This window comes from Ctenocephalides felis, unplaced genomic scaffold, assembly GCF_003426905.1.
Source record: "Ctenocephalides felis isolate EL2017-DRISC unplaced genomic scaffold, ASM342690v1 CF-g0.4_SCAFFOLD_01886, whole genome shotgun sequence".
Classification (NCBI taxonomy): domain Eukaryota; kingdom Metazoa; phylum Arthropoda; class Insecta; order Siphonaptera; family Pulicidae; genus Ctenocephalides; species Ctenocephalides felis.
In genome coordinates this window covers 124,871,555-124,897,331 of record NW_020538040.1, presented here as the reverse complement: position 1 = coordinate 124,897,331, position 25,777 = coordinate 124,871,555, and the positions used below count along the sequence as shown (strand labels likewise).

Here is a 25,777-nt window from a genome sequence, read left to right as displayed (position 1 = left end):
TAAAAGTTTCAATATATATTTTTGGTATGGGAAGTACTAGCAATTTGCCTTAAGGCACAATGTTATGCGTCACTAGTTTGTTTTTAAATTATATTATTATTATAATATATTTTATGTTAATCTCAAATAGCTTATTCATATGTTATATAATTCCAATTAACTTAACTGTAGTGATGGACATTTTAGATTACAGAAATAGAACAACTACATTTTTATTATTATTTTATTTTTGATTAATGTTAAATTACAAAACAATTTTGATTACATAATTTATTTGTAAACATAATCAATTTTGTTTTCTGTGAAATATTTTAAAATAATGAAATGTTCTCGATGTTATTTAATATCAAAAGTAAAATGACAATAGAGACTGAATTGACAAAATAAACTATGTAATTGATAAGTAATTAAAAATAAACTAATCAAATCAAACTTTTGAACCCCAATTTTTAAAAAAAACTATGTTATTATTATGTTACTATCGAAAATAATATGTGATGATTATACAAGTCATAATAATAATAATAATAGATAAAAACGATTATAATATTATTGATTATAAATATTAAATTGATTAAACGGACTAATTGATAAATTAATAACTAATTTTATCAAATCTTTGAACCCTAATTAGAAGAAATACAATTTTTTCTAATTTTTGCGAGTTTCTATGATGGTAATAAATGATTGGAGAGCTCAAACAAGTTGTCTATGGCTTTTGGGTAGAAATTGAAAATCTTGTAGAAGAATTATTCTAGAAATAAAAAATATTACTATTACTAAATATAGGTGTGTGTTTCTAACAGATGAATAAAATTTTAGTGCATTATGAGGTTTTATATGTTACAGTTTAGCTAGAATCTAGCTGCTAGATTTTCATATTTCTCATATCGTGTAAGCGCCTTGTCTATTATGTTGGAGTCAATAGTTAAGCGGTATATAATAGCCCAAGGATGTTAGCGGCGCGTTCGGCAAATTAAAGAGCGGCCAAAGGTAAAGTTATCCTTGGAGACAGGCGTCAGGCTGACATAACCTCGCTGTTCCGACTCCGACACGAGCGGACCGGCATCTCGGCACGGCTGTCAGTAAATCAAATCGATATGTACAGAATATATGATAGTAATTTGCTGAAATACTATTTCATTAATTTCCTGATTGTTTGGGCTGAAAATATTTATATTGAAAGGAGAAATCACATACGTTGATCGCGGTTTGTCATTTCGAAAGTGTTCGATAGCCAGAGATCCGTGAATGACTGGATTATTTTTGTAGTTCAGATCTATTGTTCGGGGTATCATTCATATTAACAAACAAACAGATATTTTAAAAAATCGCCAATTGAATTTGTTTCATATTCAATGTGTGCAAGTTGAGTTCATAAACAACAATTTTTACAAAACTTGTAGGTACCTAATAGTTTGTCAAATTCTATTATTAGGGCCGATGCAAAGTTTTTAGTTAAAGGTAGAGCGAGGTTTAAAGGTCCGCGCGTAGAAAGGTCCTTAGAAACAAGGTAGAAACTTGTAGGTACCCAATAGTTTGTCAAATTCTATTATTATAGCTGAGACAAAATTTTCAGCTTTGAGGTAGAGCGGGGTTTAAAAGTTCGCGCGTAGTAACAAGTAACGTTAATAACTTTTTAACAACAATGTTTAAAAGTAGAGAGAAAAAAATTATAACCAGCCATCATCTTGATTCTTACGACTTTGCTATAAAAGATAAATGGCAATGTTTAAAAACCCATAACAAAAGTATTTTCTTTCGTTCTTAGTTTTTTTTGGTTGTGAGCACTGTTGTTTAGTTTACGAGACCTTAATACAATTTTTAAGTATACGTTATTTAATAGTTTTATAAGATGTACTGTTAATTTTAAGTTAGATTCAAACTATTTTTTTATATAACCTCTATAAAAGCTTACACGTGGTTCGGGTGAAGGGCCCAACACAACCTTTACTCTGGCACAGGTGTGAATAATAAAAAATAGTAAATAAAACAGTAAATTAAGTTAACAAAAGTAATTTTACAAGATATAAGTTAAATAAGTACTTATTATAATTATGCTGATGGTTATTTCTGACAAATTATTAGATCAAGGGAGTGTACAGTGTTATCTCTGTAAAAAATGTACCCTGTAGCTATTATTTTATAAAAATTTTTTAAAATTAAAATAAAGATAATGTACCCAGTCTATGGGGTGCAAACCAGGCGACGAGGTGACAAATTGTTGAGAAATAGCAGTAAATCATATTTCTACAATGATATAAATGGACAAATGATAAAAATGGATTTAGTTTATTGATCATATATCTAAAGCTTATTTGTGATTTGCTTTGCTTGTGCGGAGTATATTTTTCCGCAGACGTTTTTTTCATAAATTTACATTTGATTTTATTGTCGTTTTGAGAGTAATTCGATAGCGGCGAAAGCTCTTGCACGCACTGCTTATTTGCGTAGTGAGTAAAATTATTTGTTGCAGAAAATGACTTCTGTTGCACAGAAATGTGACGTAAGGAAGTAATAAAATTCCACTGCGCCGGTCATAAACAGTCGGCGTCCTTTCAGTATGTTTGTTTAAGCCAGATTAATTATTTTCGCCACGGCTGGTTTGCTTCACAAGTCATTAAGTACACGAGTGTCCGATTGTTTTTTGTCAGAGCCCGTCACCGGGACGCGATCACTGTCAATTATGTAAGAGACTAAGAAAACCAATCCACAACACGAAGGCAATTTATCAGGCATTTATTGTTTTTGCACAACCATTATTATCGCTTGCAATTCTGTATCGGGAATATTTTCTAACAGAATGACAACGCTTAAGAATTTTGCAGCCTAGACGTTGCGTACGGTGGCGCTTATGTAATATTATGCGTTGCTCGGTCTGATGTTGAGGAAGTTTCGAACGGAGCAGATTATTTCCAGGGCTATTTTGAATGGTATTTTATTAACGTCTCATAGGGCAAGTTATAGTAGTCGCAAAAAAGTTGAAAATGAAATTTTTGCATATCTTTACGTTTCAAAGGTTTTTGAACATTTTGGCATACTTTTGACAAAATTGATGTATTTGTGTGTGTGTGTGGACACAAATTTCTGTCGACGATTTCGTGAACACGTATCAATGGATTTGATCGATTCGTATTGTCGGGGAGACGTGCCGATTAGTTTTTGGCAAAGGCAGGTCCAGGCGTTTCTAAGATAAGGGGCAAAAAGTGCCAAAAATGGTTATCAAGTTTTTGAGCTAACTGAGCGATTCAAGAAACATTTTATTTGTATTGTCGAAATGAAGAACTGGTTCTTGGTAAGGCTGGTCTAGAGGTTTCGGAAATCAAATAAAAAAGTAAAAAAAAATGCCAATTGTCGGTCAAAAATGATCATTAGATGTTTTATAGAGATTTTAATTATAAAAACAAATTTTATCCATAACACAGCGACACGGCGCTTAAGCGCTTCATTCAATTCATTCATCCATTCATTCAGTAAATATTTATTATGTGATAGAAATAATTCGAATCATAGAAATTAATAATTGTAATATTTTTAAATCACTCACAACATTTATAAGTAATTTTTGTATGAAATTTCTGCAAAAAATCATGTTCTTTACAGAACATATGTACAAATAGAAAACAAATATGTACTTAAATATAAAAAATCGTTTGAGTAATGAATTGCAATAAATTACATAACAAAAATATCAATCATAAAAGGTTTATGCATTATTTTTTTTTTTGATAAACCATTATTATTAATTTAATTGTATATACTTTGTGTGTTTTTTGTATTGGCCTATTAAGCGGCTTATCACCTTTTTGCACCAGAATTATCATTAAAATTTATAATAACTTATATAGGTTTATATGTAAAAATATGTTTATAAATATGGATCACTTTAAGTGACGCTAAGTTACAAATCTTTCCAACCTCTATTTCAAATCATCATCAATATAAGTTTGTATTTGGCTTGTTACACTTGTACAAAGCATTGAATAAGAATAAAACATAAATATAACTCCTATAGGTATTCGAAGAAATTATAGAAATTTATTGGGTAGATTTTATCATTGAAAATTAGCATAATCAGAGACATTCAGAGAAGTCTATATTTTGCAACGGTTTTTGCGTAGGCAACGAATTTTGCCTATAAACATTTGATCTGATCTATAAACAAGCATCTATGAGAGTATTTCTACGAAATTGTTTCAACTTGAGATTCACAGAACTGCGCATTGGATCACCGCAATTAACGAGAGTCGAGTTGTGTGGCCCTGCGAATAGATAGATTTTTGGTACAATTTCATAATCATGAAATTATAATGATTATTATTGGTACATTTTACATTATTTTATAAATTTTTATTTCAAATTTATTCATATATTAATACAATCTTATATCTATAATTTATGTTCAAAATCATATTTATATGTAAAATTATTATATATATTGCATTGTATAAATTGTAACAAACACAAATACGTGTGGATATAAAAGCATTTACATAAATTACTGGGATACGATATTAATATAGGTCAATGGCAAAGAATTGAGTACAGACAATCAGAAATATAACAATTTCAATGAGTCTTTGTGTAGTTATGCTCTCTGTAAGTATTACTAGGTCTTTTGGCCATTATCCTTTTGAGTCTTCTATTTGAAATATCATTAATAAATACTTGCATCGTAATGTTTGCTATTTGGTCTGATTCTGCTCTGGATGCCAATTTGTTTTTTTAAAAAAAGATATATATTTTTGTCAGTTCAATGTACCTTACCCCATTGTAAGTTTTCATATACATCTATAACAAGTTCGACTAAAATCGATTGCCATAATCGATATTTTTGGTGTAATGTTATTAGTGCAAATATTGCCAGACTCTCAAAAAATGTCAAAATAATTGTTATAATAAATAATTCACAAAACCGTATTTATGATTATAATCTCTTACATTCTTGAAAACGTATATTTTTCGACTGTATACAGAACATTTTTTGGTTGGATATCAATCCAAAAAACAAACTTATAAATATATAAATGCACTCAATGTTGTTTACTAATTATAGAGAAGATGAAAATATTTTTGTATAGTTGGTCAAATTTTTTAACTATATTAAATATTGATTAGGATAGGGCGGGTCACAAAGGTCCAATTTGACTTTACGTAATATATAGTTATAGAGAAAATTATAACTGCCAACAGAATAATTCAATTTTAAAATATATTAAGTAAAGTGAATAAATAATTAGAATAGCATTTAAATTAGTAAAAAGTAACATTTAAATTAATTAGAGTGCTTTTAATTTTTTATTTAAATTAGTTATTAAAACGTATTTTGCAATTGAGCTGTAGAGCGTCTTACATTCGTAATTAATTAATTTAATAATGTTGATACATTACATTAAAAAAATCTAAAAACAAAGTTATTACTTATAAACTATTTTGGTTCTATATATCACAAAAAAAATATAATAAAAAGTTCTGATTTTTGATAATTTTTATCAATATCTTATCTAATTCGATTTAAATTACCTACGATCGTTTGCTACAATTATATTTCATTTAGAGGCATTGTGCTTTATGATATAGATGCAATATATAGAAAAACAGACGCTTCACTTATAAATATTTTTTGAATAAAACTACTTATACAAATCGTATTTTGAAACAAACTTTAAATTTCTCTTTTATTTATTACTTTTTCGTCTACCATCCACCCTATCTCGTCTGCACGATTACATAACGAACCATCCTCGCATAATCAATATATTTATTTCACCATATAATTTGATAGCCCGAAATCCTCATTTTCAAAGAAGAAATGATTTAAGAAATATATCAATAACACCGGCTATAAAAATAATCGGATTGAATAAAAGGACGAGTTTTTCTGGATCCAGGAAGTAGTAGACCCGCCCACGCGTCGCGCCGTCGCACTAGGATTCGTGATTCTTTACAATGAAAGCCTCTTAAGAAAAAAGTAGGCCAAAAATGTTGAAATTAATCAAAATTGAAACTAGTGGAGCGCATGGCATCGTGCCTTAAGGCAAATTGCTGAAACTTCCCGTAACAAAAATTATTGCTTTTTTAAAAACGATCAACATTTTTGAAAAAATTTTACTTCGAAAAAATTAGATTTTTGACAAACTATAAATTTGACAAAAATTACTTCTTTTTAAAAAAAAATTTCTTTAAAAATTTGAAAATTCTGAACTTTTTTTTCAAAGCAATCGTACTGCTTTAACTGCATAGAGACGAAATATCGAAGCGCGTAAGCGCCGCGTCGCCGTCTAACGGAAAAACATTGGTACGGCACCCATAGGAATGTAAACAAAATTTATACTTATTGTTAAAATCTCTATAAAATATCTGATAATTTGATGTGCATATGTCTAATGATCATTTTTGACCAGCAATTGGCTTTTTTTTACTTTTTTTACTAGATCTCCGAAACCGCTAGATCTGCCTTCATGAAAATTTGATCAGTTGTTCATCTTGTATGCAAATAAAATGTTTTTTTAATTATTTAAATCGGACGCTCCGTTCTCTTAAAAACTAATTTACCTTTTGGCACTTTTTGCCCCATATCTTCGGAACGGCTATACCTGCCTTCGCCAAAAACTAATCAGCACGTCTTCTTATCAATACGAATCGAATGTTTTTTAAATTATTCAAATCGCTTCATCTGTGTTCCCGAAATCGTCGACGGAAATTTGTATCCGCACACACATACATACACAGGCACACACACACATACATCTATTTTTTATAAGGTATGCCAAAATGTTCAGAAGGTTTTGAAACGTAAAGATATATAAAAATTTTCATTTTCAATTTTTTGCGATTACTATAACTTGCTCTACGGGAAGTTAATTAATCAAAATTGAAATTAAAAAAAAAACACCCTAAAACCTTATTATGGTACTAAATAAAGTCATATCTTATTGAATTAAATATTTAATGTTTATATCTTTTTTTTATTTAGTGCATTTATATGCTTACATTAATATATGACAAAGATGTCCGCGGCTAATACGATCCGTCACCAAAATGTTAAAATCAAGCATAGTTATGATTTTTTTCCAACAATATTTGAAAGTAGAAAAATGTGTAATCAGCCATCGTCTTAAACCAAACTTTGCTATTAGGATATGAAATACAATGTTTTAAAATCTATAATAAAAGTATTTTCTTTTGTTGTTAAATATAATATAAATTTTAATTTTAAGTATACGTTATTTAAGTGTTTCATAAGATTTTGAGTTAGATTCAAGAAATGTTTTTATATCCTTTACAATAGCTTACATAGGAGTGGGGTAAAAGACCAACTGAATCATTACCCTGGCAAAGGTGTAAACAATAAAAAATAGCAAAAAAATATATACAAAATAAATTAAATTAATAGTTATTTCAACTCTGCTGATAAATATTTGTGACGAAATAATTGTCAAATATGTGCCCATTAAATTTATATTTTGCATTGGTGAAGTATTATAGCTATTATTTCATAAAACTCCTTTAAAATTAAAATTATGACATTGGATCTGTTTGCCACCTGGCTATCTCATTTCACGCTGCCTAAGGGTTAAAAACAGACTGATTACAAATTTTTAACCAATAGTGAAAAAAATACATTTTTATAATTAGGAATTAACTGGGAATTTCACTGAAAAAAATTTTTAAATGCATTTTAAATGAATTTTAATTTCAAGTATACGTTATTTAATTGTTTTATGAGATGTGCTGCTAATTTTAAGTTAGATTCAACAAATGTTTTTATATTCTCTATAATAGCTTACATAGGGGTGGGGTAAAAGACCAACTGAATCGTTACCCTGGCATTAAAAAATAGTAAAAAAAATATTTACAAAATAAATTAAGTTAATAGTTATTCCAACTCTACTGATAAATATTTCTGACGAAATAATTGTCAAATATGTGCCCATTAAATTTATATTTTACATTGGTCAAGTATTATAGCTATTATTTCATAAAACCCCTTTAAAATTAAAATTAAGACATTGGATCTGTTTGCGACCTGGCTGTCCCATTTTACGCTGTCTAAAGGTTAAAAAGGGACGGATTACAATTTTTTAAAAAATAGTGAAAAAAATACAATTATATAATTAGGAATTAACTGGGAATTTTACTGAGTATAGCACGATAATTTTCCGTTTATTACGCGTTATTAGTTATGGTGTAGTTTATTTGGTTTGGACAGTATAATTACTTAAATTCGAATTGGGCCTACATACAGAAATTGTTGAAAAGTAATTTTATTGAGAATTCTAAAATAAGTTTGCTATCTAGTATATATACAAAGGATCATTTGTTTGCAATAATAAAAACAAGGCGTGCAAACGAAAAGGAAGCGATGCATCCTCGCGAGAGCTTTAAATCCTATCGGCGCCAACGGTCAGGGACGTTTGACTCATTAACCTAATTATAAAATGAGAGGCTCGTGTCCGCTACCCGTTGCGAGAGAGGATTCTCCTTACAATTAGTTTCTTCAATTCCGTCTTACACATCCCTAATTGTCAGTTTCGTTGGCGGCCATCAGTGTTTCTCAAAATGTTCAGACGATAGTAAATAAATGTATTACGTAAGTTGTATTAATTTAATTTTTTTAAATTATTTAGTTAATCACTATTAACTAGATATATAATTATATATATATATATATATATATTTACATATATATAGAATATATAAACTAATTTAAATATAATTATAGAATTACTTTATTTTTGATAACCTAATAATAAATTTCATTTTTATTGTGTAGAACAATAAATTGATAAATTTATAATCGTAAAAATTAATGTTATCAAATAAAAAAACATCTGACAGAAATAATTAAATTATTAGTTATTGAGAATGCGATAGAGATTTCTGATTTTTTTTTTGTTAATTTCATAAAACAAAAAATCTTGAGCATTTATAAAAACATACTTTAAAATGAAAAAATAATTCAATGTATATTTTGTATTCAAATATATTATTTCATATATATTTTTCCGAAATAATGCGTTTTACTTTCAGTGTTGCAATATTTAGATTTTCACTGTTAATATTATATTAAAATAAATAATTGAAAGGTGTTAAGATATTACTACGATTTTAATAATATTTATTATTATTATAAATGACGTTAGGACGTTGTTCATAGAGAAAATAATATATTATTTAATGAAACATAATCTTTATATAAAAGTATGTAGTTGAGATCAAATGTATCTTTTATACATAAAATCATTTGAGTTGGGGAGATAGGGAATTTTTAATTTAGAGTACATATGGCACATGTAACTTATAGTACATGAGACACTATATTACTTAGCAACATATCAATTTTCTTAAAAATAAGCAAAAATTGAATTACCAGAGGTATTATTATCGTTTTTTGTCGTTACTACTTGCCCTGATGGATGTTAAAACTAGCCTCTAGAAAATGAATAAATATGAACTAACGAGTAATAATTATGGAATTATTTTTACTGCATTCGGTATAGAATTTGTTATAGCATCTATTCATATTTATTTATTAGAAATATGACACTGTTATAACAAGCTCCTAGCTTATCTATATATTGATGTAAACGCTTGATTCAAAGTTGAAATATCTCACAGTCAGAAAAATATTCCGCCTGATTTGATAGTCACGGTACACGCGTATTTCGTGACTTTGTGAGTAAGTATTGCTCTTAATTAAATTGTAATGAAAATAGCCATATCTGCATATACTATCTTTATATATCCTATACTATCCCATTTTTTTATAACTGACTTCTTCATTCTTTTTTTTTCTTTTAACTTTGCTTCTTCTTTTTAACTTCCAATTCTACTTCATCTTAAACCAACAATTCAGATTCTACACAACTTTAATGTAACAAATCAAACTCAAATTCTACTCAAACTCCGGCGTGTAGGTCGGTCACATGAGCCATTCCCGCCACTATATTATTTCTTAAACTTTGCATTTTGTTTTCAATATTTGTGTACACCAAATACGAAGTTTTATTATTATTGTATCCGTTATACCTGTTCGAATACTAAATCAATTTTGAGAACCTCTGCCCTTAGTTTGTCTAATTCCATTGTAACGCATCGCTAATTGATACCTAGGCGTGTTAACGTGTGCCGAACGGAGTCTGCGAGCTCTTTTTCTACCCTGATCACTGGTCGCGTAATGCAGGTACGATTTCTACGTCAGGCCGCGGCGGAAGATCCGTTCTAATGATACTTTAACATCTTTCAATGCTTTGATTATGTACCAATGGGATCTTAATGATGTTCATTCATGTATGATTCATTCTTAAATTCTATCACATTTTAGAATAAACTATAAACTAGTGGTGCAAGGCATTGAGCTGGAAATTCTTGTACCGAAAATTTAAATTTTTAATAACGATTCAAAATTTTTTTTAAACTTTGATAAAATTAGATTTTTGAAAGTCTTGATTTTTTTTGAAAAATTTTAATTCTTTTATGTTTTGAATTATTTTGGAAATTTTGAACTTTTTTCCAAAGCAATCGTACTGCGATAGCTGCGTGAAGACGAATATCGAAGCGGATAAACATTGGTTCGGAACCCATAGAAATGTAAACAAAATTTGTTCTTATTAAAAAAAATGTCTATATAAAATATCTGATATTTTGATGTGCATATGTCTAATGATCTTTTTCGATCGCCAAATGACATTTTCTCACTTTTCTTTAATGGGTCTCCGAAACCGCTAAATTTGTTTTTCTTACATCTACACAAATAAAATGTTATTTGAATCACTCAAATAAGACGAAAAACGTAATTACCATTTCATCTAAAGGACTGGACCTGCTTTTGTGAGAAACTAATTAGCACATCTCTCTGTCAATACGAATTGAATGCTTTTTGAATAATTCAAATCGGTTGAATTGTGTTCACGGAATCGTCGACACAAATTTGTATCCGAACACACACACACATACATACAAAATGTTCAGAAACCTTTGGAACGCAAAGATATATAAAAAATTGCATTTTCACCTTTCTTGCGATCTTTATAAAATATTATTACACTTTTGGAGGTCTTTTTTAATTAAATCATCTTTAATTCTAATAAGTCTTTAATTCTAGTTATATTTGATTTCATTATAAGTGAATGGAAATGTCAATTATGACGAATCGACTTAACCGATCTTTACCAGAATTTGATCAACACAATTTTTATCTGCTAAATATATACTTCTTCGAAATTAACTGCTATGACAAATTATGTTTTGACTACTAATTATATAGGGGCGGTTCTACAGCATTGAAATTTACGTTTAATAAAAATTTTTGGGTAAAAAGATCCACCACTTTTATCACTTTTTAATAGTACGGTTTTAAAGTAGAGAGCAAAAGATGTGTAACCATCAGCCCTCGCTTTAAATCCGCTTTAAATCGAGACAAGCGACCACATTTTCAATTATTTAACGAAAATCTTGTGCTAAAGTGTAATTTTTGCAAAAAAGTGCGCATAAAATATGTATTTCGAACAAAAGTTGTATTTATCTAATATGTAATAATTGTTTTTTATGAAACAATTAGTCTGATTATGATAAATTTAACAGAAATACATATCAAATGGATGTTTCATGGCGTAGCTGGTTAACGCGCTGCCTAGTGTGGATCTGGACAACCTGATATCGTCCAGCTGTGATGACCATTTTTACTTAAATATATAGATCAAAAATATATTTACAGTTGAAAATAGCCCATTTCGGGCACTGCTGTGTGAAATGGCAATGGGAAAATCTCACATTATTCTTTCCTGATTCGAGTTGGAATTTAAATCACCCCACGGATCTGTCCTAAAGCAGTACTAACCGTTATTATTATTACTTACCAAAGCAAGATTTATGATAGTAGTAAGGGTTGATAAGGATTATTGTTTGTTGTGTTTAGCAATATATATTTAGATTTTAATTTTTAATTTTGTTGTTGAATTTAATAATTAAACTCCATTACACCAACGTAGCTATTATTTCGTAAACCTCTTTAATATTAAAAATAATGCAGTGGGCCGTTTTGCTTTCTAGTTGTCCTTTTTCACCTTGTTTTTTGGATAAAAATGACCAGATGACAAATTTTGGAAAAATAGCAAAAAACATATTCCTACTAACATAAAATAATTTAAAACATATTAAATTAGCTGTGATTTTACTTAACACAATTCATTACTTGTTTTTTGGATATGTATTATTTGTTGTGATATGGTTGGTTTGGCTTTTATAGTATAATCGCTAATTGTTAATATTGATCTTTATGCCCCGCCCTACCCCATTTAAATAAAATTAACAGCTAATTATGACAACGCGACTTGGACTACTTTGACCGAAAAATAATGAGCATGGTTACCAAATGATATCTATACCAAAATGATTATGTAGTTACATCAACTACTAACAATTAGTGTCCATGATATCAGAGCAATTACTAAAATATTTACACACTATTCTATATGGGAAATAAAAATGTATGTTGTGAGTGAATAAAAAAAATGTCTAAAACTGTGATAGAAGAACTGACATTCGAAGTGTCGGCGTCGAATCGTGGATCCAGAACGGGAGCTAGGAGCAATTCGAATCGTAACCGCAGGATGCAAAAGAAAAACAAGTGCAAACCTCGGATTAGGTTTTGTGGTGTAGCGTAGGGGATCTATTATGCAGCAGTCCAGCGGTCAAACTTGTTACCGTTCGCTTACACATACGGTAGTGCCTGATTTTATTCAAATTGGCTGCGATCCCCGCACACGTTCTTCGACAGAAAAAATAACACCGCGTACGATTTACTGTCAACTGAGCAACATCAACATCTACGTCTGGTGGGATTAGAATTTATGTGCGAACAAATGATGTAACAGAAGTCGCATAATTATTCTCATATCCATTGATAATTTAATCAAATTAAATTTGAATTGATTTCTCTATGTTTATCTAACTTCCCGTAGGGGATCGTTCAAGGGTTACGTAAGCAGATTTATTACAATTACTTACGGTCTCTAGGGTAAGTTATAGTAATCGCTAAAAAGCGGATTTTTTTCTGCATATATTTACGTTTTAAAACCTCCTGAAAAAAATGGATGTATGTGTGTGTGTTTCGTGCGGATACAATTTTTCGTCTACGATTTCGAGAGCACTGATCAACCGATGTGAATGATTCAAATAACATTCGATTCCCATTAATAGAGAAACGGGCTGATTCGTTTTTGGCAAAGACATCTCCAGCGGTTTCGAAAATACGAGGAAAAAGGAGAAAAAAATGGAAATTCAGTTTCCGCGAGAACGGAGCATCCGATTAGATTGATCAAAATACATTCGATTCGTATTGACGGATGAGCTTGCTGATTAGATTTTGCCAAGACAGGTCTAGCCATTTCTAGATATAAATCAAAGAGTGCCAACAATTGCAGTTTTTGGAAGAACGGAGCATCCGATTCGAAAAATTAATTCCGGACGGAATAATTCATTCCGAACGGAGCATCCGATTCGAATTAAACCACCATTTTGCTTGTAATGACGGAATGAACAATTGATTACATGTTTGCGAAGGCAAGTCCAGCGGATTTGGAAAAGCAAAAAAGTTAAAAAATTGTAATTGACTAATCTGAAATGATTATTACGAATCATTATTATTGATTCATATACATGTAAAAATATTGACTCACAGGTGATAGATCGATAGATGGACCTGTAGACAAGTAGATAGGTAGACAAGTAGACAAATACGAAATTAGACAGGTAGACACGTAGACAGGGAAAAATATAGATAGGACGACATGCAAAACGGTAGAAAGGAAGAGAAGTAGACAAATAGAAAGGACGACTATTGGGTAGGTGGATTGGTACGATGATAATCAGGTAAACGAGTGGGCAGGTAAGCATGTACAAAAGTAGACAAGTTGTTAACTTGGACATGCAGCCACGTGAACAAGTAAACTATTAGACAGGTAGATTATATACAAATTATATATTTATTATTTGCCGCTCCGGCGTCAAAATACATATAAATCTCGCAATTCGCGAGTGGAAAGGGTTTAATCGATTATTGCCACATGTCGGGAAGTTCATGCAACTTTCCTTAGAGTACTAATAAATTGGCGGCACGTACGCCTAGTTTTGTCTAGATGTTAAAACCATATTTAAACCCATCTTCTTATGTTTAAGTATACTTCAACATCGGTTTTAATCGTACAAATATTGGAATAGTTTATAGTTTATAGTTTATAGTTTGGTGAAAAGTCTCAAACATAAAGAAATTTCACCTCTAAACGCTTTATTGTACGTTACATAATCATGAACATTACCACTCAACTACTGAGTGACTTTGAACATGGGTAACGCGTATTTAAGCTAAAATATGAACAAACAAAACAAAAATAATATATATATATATATATATATATATATATTTATATATATATATATATATATATATACCGGAGATCGTGAAACCGCAAGTGACGAATAATTGGAATAGAATTTATGTGAAAAATTTGAATAAAATAAAGAAATTTTGCTTCATTGATTATTTAAATGTGAGATTTAGATTTTTGTTCGACGTTGAGACATATTCTTGAATGTTATATTTGCAGCCAATCGTCGAAATAAAACAACAATAATGAACTATTTATTTATACGTTTCGACATGGTATGTGTGTCATCATTCAATAATTTTTTTAGATACTGTATAAATATAAAAAAATACTGAATGATATGAAAAATACTTTAATTTGAACTTATTATGATATTTACTACAACATCTAACGAAATTGATTTATGAAGAGAAAAACTAATCGAGCTCTAACAATATATACAATCGAATTAATGCCGTTTTTTTAGAAAATTCATAACGTAAGCTACCAATCTTCATAAAGATGAGTGGAAGAGTTAAGGCCATATAAAATTTACCAGCGCAGAAGAGTATTCTTATTCATCGAAGACTCTCGCACATTCATCAGCTACTGCGTTTCTTGACCGCAACAAGTCTTCGAGTACAAAAGCGCGATTCTACAATAGCAAAGTTATTAATCTTGAAGAATAATATATATTTATGTATATATGTATGTATGTACTTATATGTACGATTATCAAACTATATTTAGTAAAATACCCAGTTAATTCCCAATTACAGAACTGTGTTTATTTACTATTTTTCTCAAATTTGCCATTCGTCCCTTTTAACCCCATAAGCGTGTAAAATGAGACAGCCCAGAAGCAAACAGATCTAATGACATGTTTTTAATTTTAATTAATTTTACAAATACAAGCTATTTATCCAATGCGAAATATAAATTTTATGTGTACATTTTATTCAACCATAACACTCCTTGATCTGGTATTTTCTCAGAAATGTTTATCAGTAGAGTTAGAATGAGATATTATTTTATTTATGCTTTGTAAAATTGTTTTTTAACTTAATTTATTTTTTTATTTACTATTTTTTTACACATTTGCCGTGTACAGGCACAGATTCAATTGGTCCTTTTCACCCCATCCACATGTAAGCTTTTATAGAGGCTATATAAAAATTAACTGCTGAATCTAGCTTAAAAGTAACAATACATCTTATAAAATAATTAAATAACGTATATTTAAAGATTATATCAAGGTGTAGTAAGCTAAACAACAGTAATCACAACCAAAAAACTAACAACGAAAGAAAATACTTACATTGCCTCTTATGATAACGACGTCGTAAGAATCAAAGCGATGACTTGTTAGAAATCTTTTTCCTTCTACTTTCAAATATTGTTGTTAAAAAATACCTAACCTTACTTGTTTTTGAGATATCGCTGGTAGATTTTTTAACCCGCGGACCTTTAAGCCCTACCCTCTCTCTCTCTCTCTCCAATATATATATATATATATATATATATATATATATATATATACAGTAGAATCCGCTTAGTATGACATTCAAGGGACGGCGAAAAATCGTCATACTAAGCGGTAGTCATACAAAGCGTACTGAAAAAAAAAACAATTTTTGGCGAATATGTTATTAATTTCAGTAATTTAATACAAAAATTAAGGTAAAAAATGACAATTAAGGTATATGTATATATATGTATGTGTATATATATATATATATATATATATATATTTATTTATATATATATAATGTATAAGGTATATAAGAAAATGTTATGAATGTATGTATAGATACTTGTGTAATATGTATTAGTTTTTATGAACGTATGTTTACGCTCATTATAGTTTTATGGCAACTTGTTTTATCCAGTCTTAATTTTTTCTTCGTATTTTTGATTTTACAACTATGCCTAAAACTTACCTCGTTATGTGTTTGTATATATTTTATTTTCTTCTATTATATTCGTCGGTAGTTTCATATAGATTTTGTTTTTATTGTTTCATAGCAAAACATTGCCCAGTCGGTCCTCATGGACCGAAAACTATTCTTTTCAAGTATCGTCGGATTGTGTGGTCGTAAATAATAATGAGATCATATAACTAACTCTCGGTAATTATTTTATGCTCATTGCTATAAATATAATACATGATTTATGCCGCGTTTCACTCCTAAAAGAGTGTAATAAAATGCTATCGATGAAAACAGTGAACCGTAATAAAATTGTTTTTTGCGCTTATAATGAGTAACACGTTTTTGTAGATTATAAATTTGAAAAAAGTGTAATCTGTGCTTCAAGTTATCGTTGGCATATATTTCTACTTAATCATCATAAATCATCATTCAGTTAAAATGAATGATGAAATTGATACGATTAATTATCATCAATACTTTTTTACTAATAAAAATGTTTTTAACTTCTCTTAGAGTAAATGATAATACCTTAAAAAAATTTTAAGATATTATATAATAAGATTAAAAAAATGGATGTATGTGTGTAGTATGTGTTTTGTATGGACACACTTTTTTGTTCAAGGGATCAACCGATTTTATTGATTAAAAAACATTCCTATTTATAGGGAGCCGTACTGAATAGTTTTTGGCGTTGGTACGTTATTTTTGCTTATTTAAAATGACGTAGAATATTTAATCATAAATTTCATAAACAAAAAATAAAATAAAAGTTACGGGGATACCAGGATTTGAACCTGGGACCTTTCTTTTATGAATTCAGCTGAACGCTCTACCGCTGAGCTATATCCCCAACAAGTTATTAACGATAACCAAGCACTTGATTAGATGAATTTATTGCTGATTATCATTAGAAGTCATTATTGATTCATATACAAATAAAATTATTGGTAAATAGGTAGATAATTATACAGGTAGGCAGGTAGATAGTTAAATAGGTACAGATAGACAAATATATAGGTAAACAGATAATCAGATAGAAAAGTAGAAAAGGCGATTGATAGAAGAATTAAAAACTGGTAGACAAGTTGGCAGGTATACAGGTAGACTGGCAGAGAAGTAGACAGATGAGCATGTAAACATGTGGGCAGTTAGACAAGTAAACAGTTGGACAGGTAGATCATATACAAATAAAAAAATGATTAAATCGATTATTTACACTTATCAAGACAAATTGCCACTTACAACCAGTTAACAGTAATACTTTCAGTATGTATTAAATTATATGATGGTTTTTAGCAGGAGAATTTAATGTTTCAACCACACGTTTGGTCAAGACTGAAACAAAACTGTTAAATAAATTCACAAAATACAAATATGCCAAAACATTATTTTTTGTGTTAATAATAGTGACTAATACTAAAATTGGTAGCCAATGAACAGTGCTCGAACTTAAACTTTTTTATGCCCCTCGAAATAATTATTCCCTTTTGATAACACGTTAATCGTTATGTCAGTCATATGTGTCTGACGCAAAGAAGTTCTACATGAGACATATCAGACATATATGTTTTATTATTAGTTAAGAAACTTTCTGATGTTTCTTTGATACCACATACGTGAAGTTAGGTTTTATGTGTAAAAGGCCTGATAGCACAGCAAATATATAGTTTTTTTGACAGTTTGTGGCTACTAATTCATACGATTATACACCCGTAACATAGCATTACCATAACATTTCTACTTTATCCGAGAATTGGTCGCATAGCAACTAATATATAAAGCTAACTATTTTTTCAAACAAAATATACGCTTTTATGATCATTTTAGTTTTATTTCATTAAGTTATAAAGCATCCATGTTCCATAGCATTATAATTTATTATCTTACTTTATACGTAAGTTGAGTGATTTTTTTTTTAAATTATGAGTACTTTCAGTGTGATTTATCAATATTTTTTAATTTTTCAGAAGGCAACCTGGTTGGCGCGAGTGAGTTATTAGGTTACAACACTCCAGGCGCAGGCGGAGGCATGGCCAACTCGTACCATGGTGCAGCAGCTGCAGGATTTGCATCATATCCTACTCCATTTGGCTACGATGCGCCGATAGAACACAGCGCCATCCCCACAGGTAATACAAATGGCAGATGAAGTTATACATAGCTGAAACGATCAGATTAATATATATTTGATATTTTTCAACAGAAAAAGTAAAATAGATTTTTTAAAGAAATTTTGAATAATCAAAATAGTTAATAAAAACGTTTGAAAATTCTGGTTTTGAAGTAATTCGAGGACGCTGATTCCGAAATGTAACAGAACTTTGGTAACAGCTCTAGTTTTCGAAATAGACCAATGTGCTAGTTTGACCTTATTACAATGAAAATTAAAAAACATTTATTTTATGTTTTTTAACTTCCCGTAGGGTAAGTTATAGTAATCGCAAAAAAATCGAAAATGAAAATTTTTGCATTTCTCGACGTTTCAAAGGTTTCTGAATATTTTGGCATACCTTAGAAAAAATGGATGTATGTGTGTGTGTGTGTATGTGTGTGTGTGTGTGTGTGTGTGTGTGCGTGTGTGTATGTATGTGCGGATACAAATTTTCGTCGACGATTTCGGGAACACCGATCAACCGATTTGAATAATTCAAAAAACATTCGATTCGTATTGATAAGGAGACGCGCTGATTAGTTTTTGGCGAAGGCAGGTCTAGCCGTTCCGAAGATACGGGGCAAAAAGTGCCAAAAACGGTAACTCAATTTTTAAGAGAACGGAGCGTCCGATTTTAATAATTCAAACAACATTTTACTTGTATTGACAAGATGAAGAATTGATAAAATTTTCATGAAGGCAGGTCTAGCGGTTTCGGAGATCTAGTGAAAAAAGTAAAAAAAAATGCCATTTGGCGGTCAAAAATGATCATTAGACATATGCACATCAAATTATCAGATATTTTATAGAGATTTTAACAATAAGTATAAATTTGGTTTACATTCCTATGGGTTCCGTACCAATGTTTACGCGTTAGACGGCGACGCGGCGCTTACGCGCTTTGATATTTCGTCTTTATGCAGTTAAAGCAGTACGATTGCTTTGAAAAAAAGTTTAGATCTTCCAAAATATGTCAAAATAAAAAAACATTTTTTCTCAAAAAAAAATTTAAAAAAAAATTATTTTTTTTTAATTTTTTTTTTCAAAAAAAAATTATTTTTTGTCCAATTTATAGTTTCTCAAAAATCTTATTTTTTCAAAGTAAATTTTTTTCAAAAATGTTAATCGTTTTTAAAAGAAATAATAATTTTTGGTACGGGAAGTTCCAGCAATTTGCCTTAAGGCACGATGCCTTAATTGCCTTAAGACAGAATTCCACTTACAGTTAGTTTTATATAATTTTCGAGAATGAAAAAGTTTCACAGATTTTCAGTTCCAACATTTATCAGTCATCATGTAGATATGCCACCTTTTTTGATATCGCACCTCCAAAGTCCTGATATTTTAGTGGATTCCCTCGCCTGACTTCCTGGTTTTCTTCAAGACTTTATTCATAGAGTTTTCCAAATGTCCATTTTTCATGAGTTACCCAATTTGGGGATTATCGAATATATCATCATTAGCATGGATAGAGGTCGTGTAGCTGATCGTAAGTAGACGTATTATCTATTGCCTAAATTTATTTCATTATGGTTTTTAATTACGGCGGCATTAAATTTATAGCGTGTCTTTAACCTTTGGAACATCAAAGTAAATATACTACGCAATTTTGACACATAGTTTGAAAAACACATGTTTTATCTTTAAGGGGGTATTCTAGTGTAGAGCGATGAATTTTAGGTCATTTTTAAAGTGTTGTAAAAGAAAGCAATGAATGTTTTTACTATCCATTTTTTTACCATTTGTTTATTAATATTATTAAGATACAAAACAAAAATTAAAAAATTAAAAAAGTTAAAAATTGTAAAAACTGGCCCTCCTAGCCATCGAAAATGCAAAAAATAAAAAGATTATTAATCTGCTATGATGTGTCGCAATCGGCTGAACTAGCGATGAGTGAACAATTTTTTTTTTCACAAATTGGCGACTGTTTGAAAAAAAAAAGTTTTTTTTTACTGTTTTTTCCCGAGTTTCTCGACTTTTTTAAAAATAGTAAAAATAGGAATTTCGGGATGATTCTAGTTCAGACTATAGATAGATCTATAAACAAGACTATCTGAAAATTTCAAATAAATTGGTCGAGTAGAACTGAAAAAGTAAGTTCTGAGAAAAACGCATTTAAAGTTTTGCGTGAAGCCAAACCAGTATGAAGATCGAGTCAGTAAAATGCCCTTATCTCCAAAAATAATTCAAATTTTCAAAAACCTCCTCGTACTTATATTCTTAGATAGTTAAACTTTGAAAATATGAAATAAAAGAAAATCGATTTTTTTGAATTTCTACACTAGAATGCCCCCTTAAGCAGCTCGAAATAGGTTTTCCATATTTGTCGAAAATATATTTGCCACAAATGTATTGAAAACTATCTGAATTATATTAGACACACAACATATTACAGTCGGAGCATGGTCGGAGCCATACTAAAAACGGCAGACAAGACTCTTAGTTAATCGTTAATATGCGATAATCAATGATTGATGGGAGTAATTTCCCAAAACTAAAAAACTAGAGCCGTTACGGAAAACGTACATATAAAATCAACGTACATTTCTAAGTAGATTTGAAGATAAAAGTTCGAGGAAAAGTGCTATTCTTTTCTGGGCGCATAAAAATTATTTCAAAGAAAAAATATTTGCACTGTATTATATATTAAATGTATTTATTTTTTTCTTTCTAGTGTTGAGCGAATCACTATGTCCAATTTCCGATTACGGCAACTCGAGCGCCCACACGTCGCAGAAATTGATTTCAACGCAGCAGGCGACGGGTTCGGAGTACGACAGCTCCGTTCTGATTCCTCGACCATCTTACGATCCTGCGACTGCTTCAGGGCACGCGTATCCTTACGGAAACTCCGCATATCAGTACAACAACACAGCTTACCAGTACAACAATCCCGCTTACCAGTATAACGGTGGATCAGGTACGAACGCGGCTAGCTGCGCCCAAGTGCAGTATGCAGCAGGAGCGCCGCCTCCACCTCCTCCGCCGCCAACGATTTTGTGTCCGACTTTGTATAATACGATTAATCAGAATCAAATACATTTGCACGTGCACGGGTCGCAAATGAATAAGCTGGATCATTATCTAAGCGGAGAAGGTGGTTTGGCTTTGAGCAGCGCGGCGCAGGCGGCATCGAGGAGCATAGAGATAGGTATAGTTGGGGCCGCAGCCGCCGCTTTGACCGACCAAGAGGCCCATGCGGATCCGTCTAGTGTTTGGAGACCGTATACTGTGCAGTACTAGCATTCGTCGAATTGTTTTTATTAAACTGTTTTAAAGTTTATTTAGACTGATTTGTGAGTATCTTCTAAATGAGTTTCACAATAAAAATATTCTTATCAATTATACAATTGAGTACATTTAAAATATGTAACAAAGTTCGAAGAAAATAAAATGGGTAAATTGATGAATTGGAACCTTTCGAAGGTGTTCTGTGATGTGCATTGAATATAAAAAGTGCGTATTTTAAAAATATAATTGCAGACTTTAAGTGTAGTTGATAAAGAGGAGTTGAACTCTCAATGATTGATGATTCTCAATTGGGACGTTGCAATCATGTGAAATGCAGTGCCAATACTTCAGTACTAATATGCAATTATGTTGATATATGATGTGTTTAATTAATGATGTTACCAGTGAAACAAGTAAAATTGAACTATTTACTATAAAAACAATCTAATATTAATTATATTGAAAGATACATTAATTTTTAAAAATGATCTATAGATGTATAATATTTATATTCAAATTAATATTGTTTATGTGAAAATAATATAAATTAGGGGAGCTAGGGGCTTTATTTTACGGGGGTAAACGATATTAAAACATTTTTTTAAACTCGATTGGACAAGTAAACCGTTTTCCATAATATTGTCTTAGCTACTGTCTTACAGACCGACCCAATATACAGAACGGTGCAGATATATCTTTGATATGTAATATACAATTATATAATATCATGAAATTTCGGTTTCGGTAATTATTATCGACTAATTTTAAATTTATATTTCTTAATTTGCTTCATATTTATCAAAATTTGGTAATGTGTAACAATTTTTGTGATTGCTAAATTGTTTGAGTGGATAGTTCTCTTGATTAATGTAAAATCACACCTGGGGTTAGTATTATAAAACATACAAGAATTATATGCAGATTAAAGTGAAGATGTTTAGGTGGAATGCATAGTTTGTAAGCTATGGGTACATGTAAATTTACAGGTGACCCTATATTTTTTTGGATTAATTGCAGTTTACTTTGATTTATGATAAGTATTTCATTGACATGACAAATTTTCATGTGTATTATAGCTTAGAATTACTTAGCAACATGACAATTTTCTCAAAAATAATATGTTATCAGAGTTATTATTGTCATTTACTTGCTCCGGTAGCTCTAAACACGGGGTAAGTTGAAATACCGGACTTTTTCTAGAAAATGATCAATTGTGGAGTAATGAAAAATAGTTATGGGATTATTTATATTGGATTCGGTAGAGAAATAGTTATTGCATCTACTAATCTCTATTTCATAGAAATATAATCAGTGGGTCTCAAGATATATTATTTAAAAAAAAACTGTTACAACAAGCTCCTAGCGCCCCTATAGTTATTGAAAAATGTCGCTGCGTTCTGATTGTACTTAAAAATAACTATTATTCCAAACGCAGTTTACTCGAATCAATAATTTCAAAATTCCAACAATCGTCGTATCCAAAATATTTTATTATTTTTAAGAGCTAATTATCTATTAATATTGTATAAAGTATTATCTTATATCAAACAGATCTCAATGTGGGCCAATTATCATCGATTTGATTCTAAGTATATGTAATTACATTTAAATATTACTCATCATTCTCAGCGTATAGTATATAAACATGAAATATAAATATATAGATCTGTAAAAAATATAAATATATATAAAATAATTTATTTTAGTGTGTATAGATTATTATTTTAACTTGTATTTAATAAAACTTGTATCATATAATAAACACGAATATGAAATTATATTAGTCATTTTATTTTACACATTTGTGGTTTACGCAAGATATTCTCGATGTGTTTATGTCTGTTATATGCATAAACATTAAATTCTTGCAAAATTACCAAGAAAATACATTTGTATAAAGCATTATTTTTTTGTAGTACTTACATATTTAAAAGTGTTTTTATTTGGTATTTTATTTTTAGCTGATTTATAATTATTAACAAAATTGTAAGTATTATCGCGTAGATCTTGATTCACAAATAACTTTACTTCTTAATTGTTATTTATTTACTTTTAGTAAATTTCATACGTTTTTTTCTATGTCGAGATTTTTTTCTATTAAATATAGCTTGTCCCACATATAATAGCTATTGAAATATAATTTCAAATGGAAAAAGTGTTGATGTTATTATAAGTTTCCCGGATAATATTCCCGGATTCTATTGCTACCTCGGCCAAGCTCGATATCAAGCAATATGATCTTATAGATATCAAATATAATCTCAAGTGAAAATCGTCTTTCGTTTTAATAAATAGTGGTTAACCACTGGGTTGTCCTCTTGAAGAAGATAACGGACTAAAAACATTATCAAACACTACAAATAATATGTAGTTTTTATAGCTGTTAAAAAACTTTATAAAGTCTTCTTTTCTGCAACAATAGTTTTTCTAACAACAATAAGAAAAAAAACAACATTACTGTAAGAACAAATTTTTAATGAAATCTAATACGGGCAGCTTTATACGGGGTCATATGACCTTAAGTATTATATGAACCATATATGGATTATACTTATTTTATGTCATATTAGGAGCTTATGTGATAACTGAAGTCTACGTTTCTGCTTCAAAAATCTTTTTTCAGCAACAATAAGAGAAAATACAACATAACTGTAAAAACAAATTTTTAATGAAACTTTATAAAAATTAAGAAACTGATATGAACAGGCGTAATAGAGAATACTAATTTAGGGTAGTTATGGGAATGGGTCGAAAATCAAATGAAATTTTTTGCATTTCTTCGCGTTTTGAAGGTTCCTGAACATTTTGGCATACCTCAGAAAAAATGGATGTGTGTAAGTGTGTGTGTTTTGTATGTCCGCATTTTTTCGTCCACGTTTTCGGGCGCACGGATCAACCGATTTGAATGGTTCAAAAAACATTCGATTTTTATTTATAGGGAGATGTGCTGATTAGTTTTTGGCAAAGGCAGCTCCAGCCGTTACGGAGATACGGACCAAAGAGTGCAGAAAATACAAATCGAGTTTTTGAGAGAACGGAGTATCCGATCTGAATTATGTAAAAAACATTCAATTTGTAATTACTGGAAGAAGAGGTGATTAAGTTTTGGCAAAGGCAGGTCCAGCCGTTTCGGAGATACCGAGCTAAATGTGCAAAAAATATCTGTTTTTGATAGAACTAAGCATTCGATTTGAATTATTCAAAGAACTTTCTGCTTGTTTTAACAAAATAATTGCTTCTGGGAAAAAAATTAATTTAAAAAAAAAATCGTTTTTTTAATAATTCTGTATATCGAAAATAATTCAGATTTTAATTTTAATTCTGGCTAAAGTTCTAAAGCTCACTTATATAGTTTAAATAAATAATTTTAACTTTGTAATTCAGTTTATATAATTCGTATGAATATTATACAATATTTACAGTATTTACAATAATCTATTTCAAAACATTTAATATTCCTCGAACATTTCGTTATGGTACAGAAAGTTCCAGCAATTTGCCTTAGGGCACGATGCCATACACAACTAGTTTTATATTATAGATAGGGTAGAGCGAGACTTAAAGGTTCGCGGGTAAATACGATCTCAACAAGAAACCACCGATATCTCAAAAACAAGTAATGTTTGGAATTTTTAAAAATAATGTGTGAATATAGAAAGTAAAAGATGTGTAACCAGCCATTACCTTGATTTTTACGACGTCAGGAGAAAAACGACAATATTTGGAAATTCATTACATTACAAAATACAAATGCATTTTCTTTTATTGTTAGTCTTTTATAGGTATTTGACTGAACATAGTTAGATGTTTGTTTGATATGTGTTATTTATGGATGTAGTTGGTTTGATTTTCACAGCATAATTTTCAAAAGTGAAATTGCACATTTGTGCCCCGCCCTATATTATTAATTTTTCGTGCCTTAGGTTTGTCTCTTGATACGTTACATTGTGATGTTATAGGTAATATAACATAATTTTAATGTCGATGTGATGAAAGATAAAAGAGGCGCTATAAAAAACTAAAACAAAACGCATTTCGCTCTTGTATTCGCGCTTCGATTTCAATCTAACGTCGCTGTATATTTTACAGCG

At 30.0% G+C, this 25,777-nt stretch overlaps 1 protein-coding gene and 1 non-coding gene across 2 annotated transcripts in view; one reads left to right on the top strand and one right to left on the bottom strand.

Moving 5' to 3' along the window:
* LOC113375859 (protein lozenge-like) overlaps positions 1-21,698 on the top strand; it is a 454,691-nt gene extending 432,993 nt beyond the window's left edge. The window contains exons 4-5 of the mRNA XM_026615808.1: positions 18,268-18,429; positions 21,130-21,698. Coding sequence (XP_026471593.1) covers positions 18,268-18,429; positions 21,130-21,698 — 731 coding nt within the window. The remainder of the gene's footprint in view (positions 1-18,267; positions 18,430-21,129) is intronic.
* On the bottom strand, positions 17,074-17,150 carry Trnaf-gaa. Its single transcript is given in 2 exon segments — positions 17,074-17,109; positions 17,115-17,150. It is a non-coding gene; the product is annotated as a tRNA-Phe (tRNA).
* Positions 21,699-25,777: the final 4,079 nt, after the last annotated feature.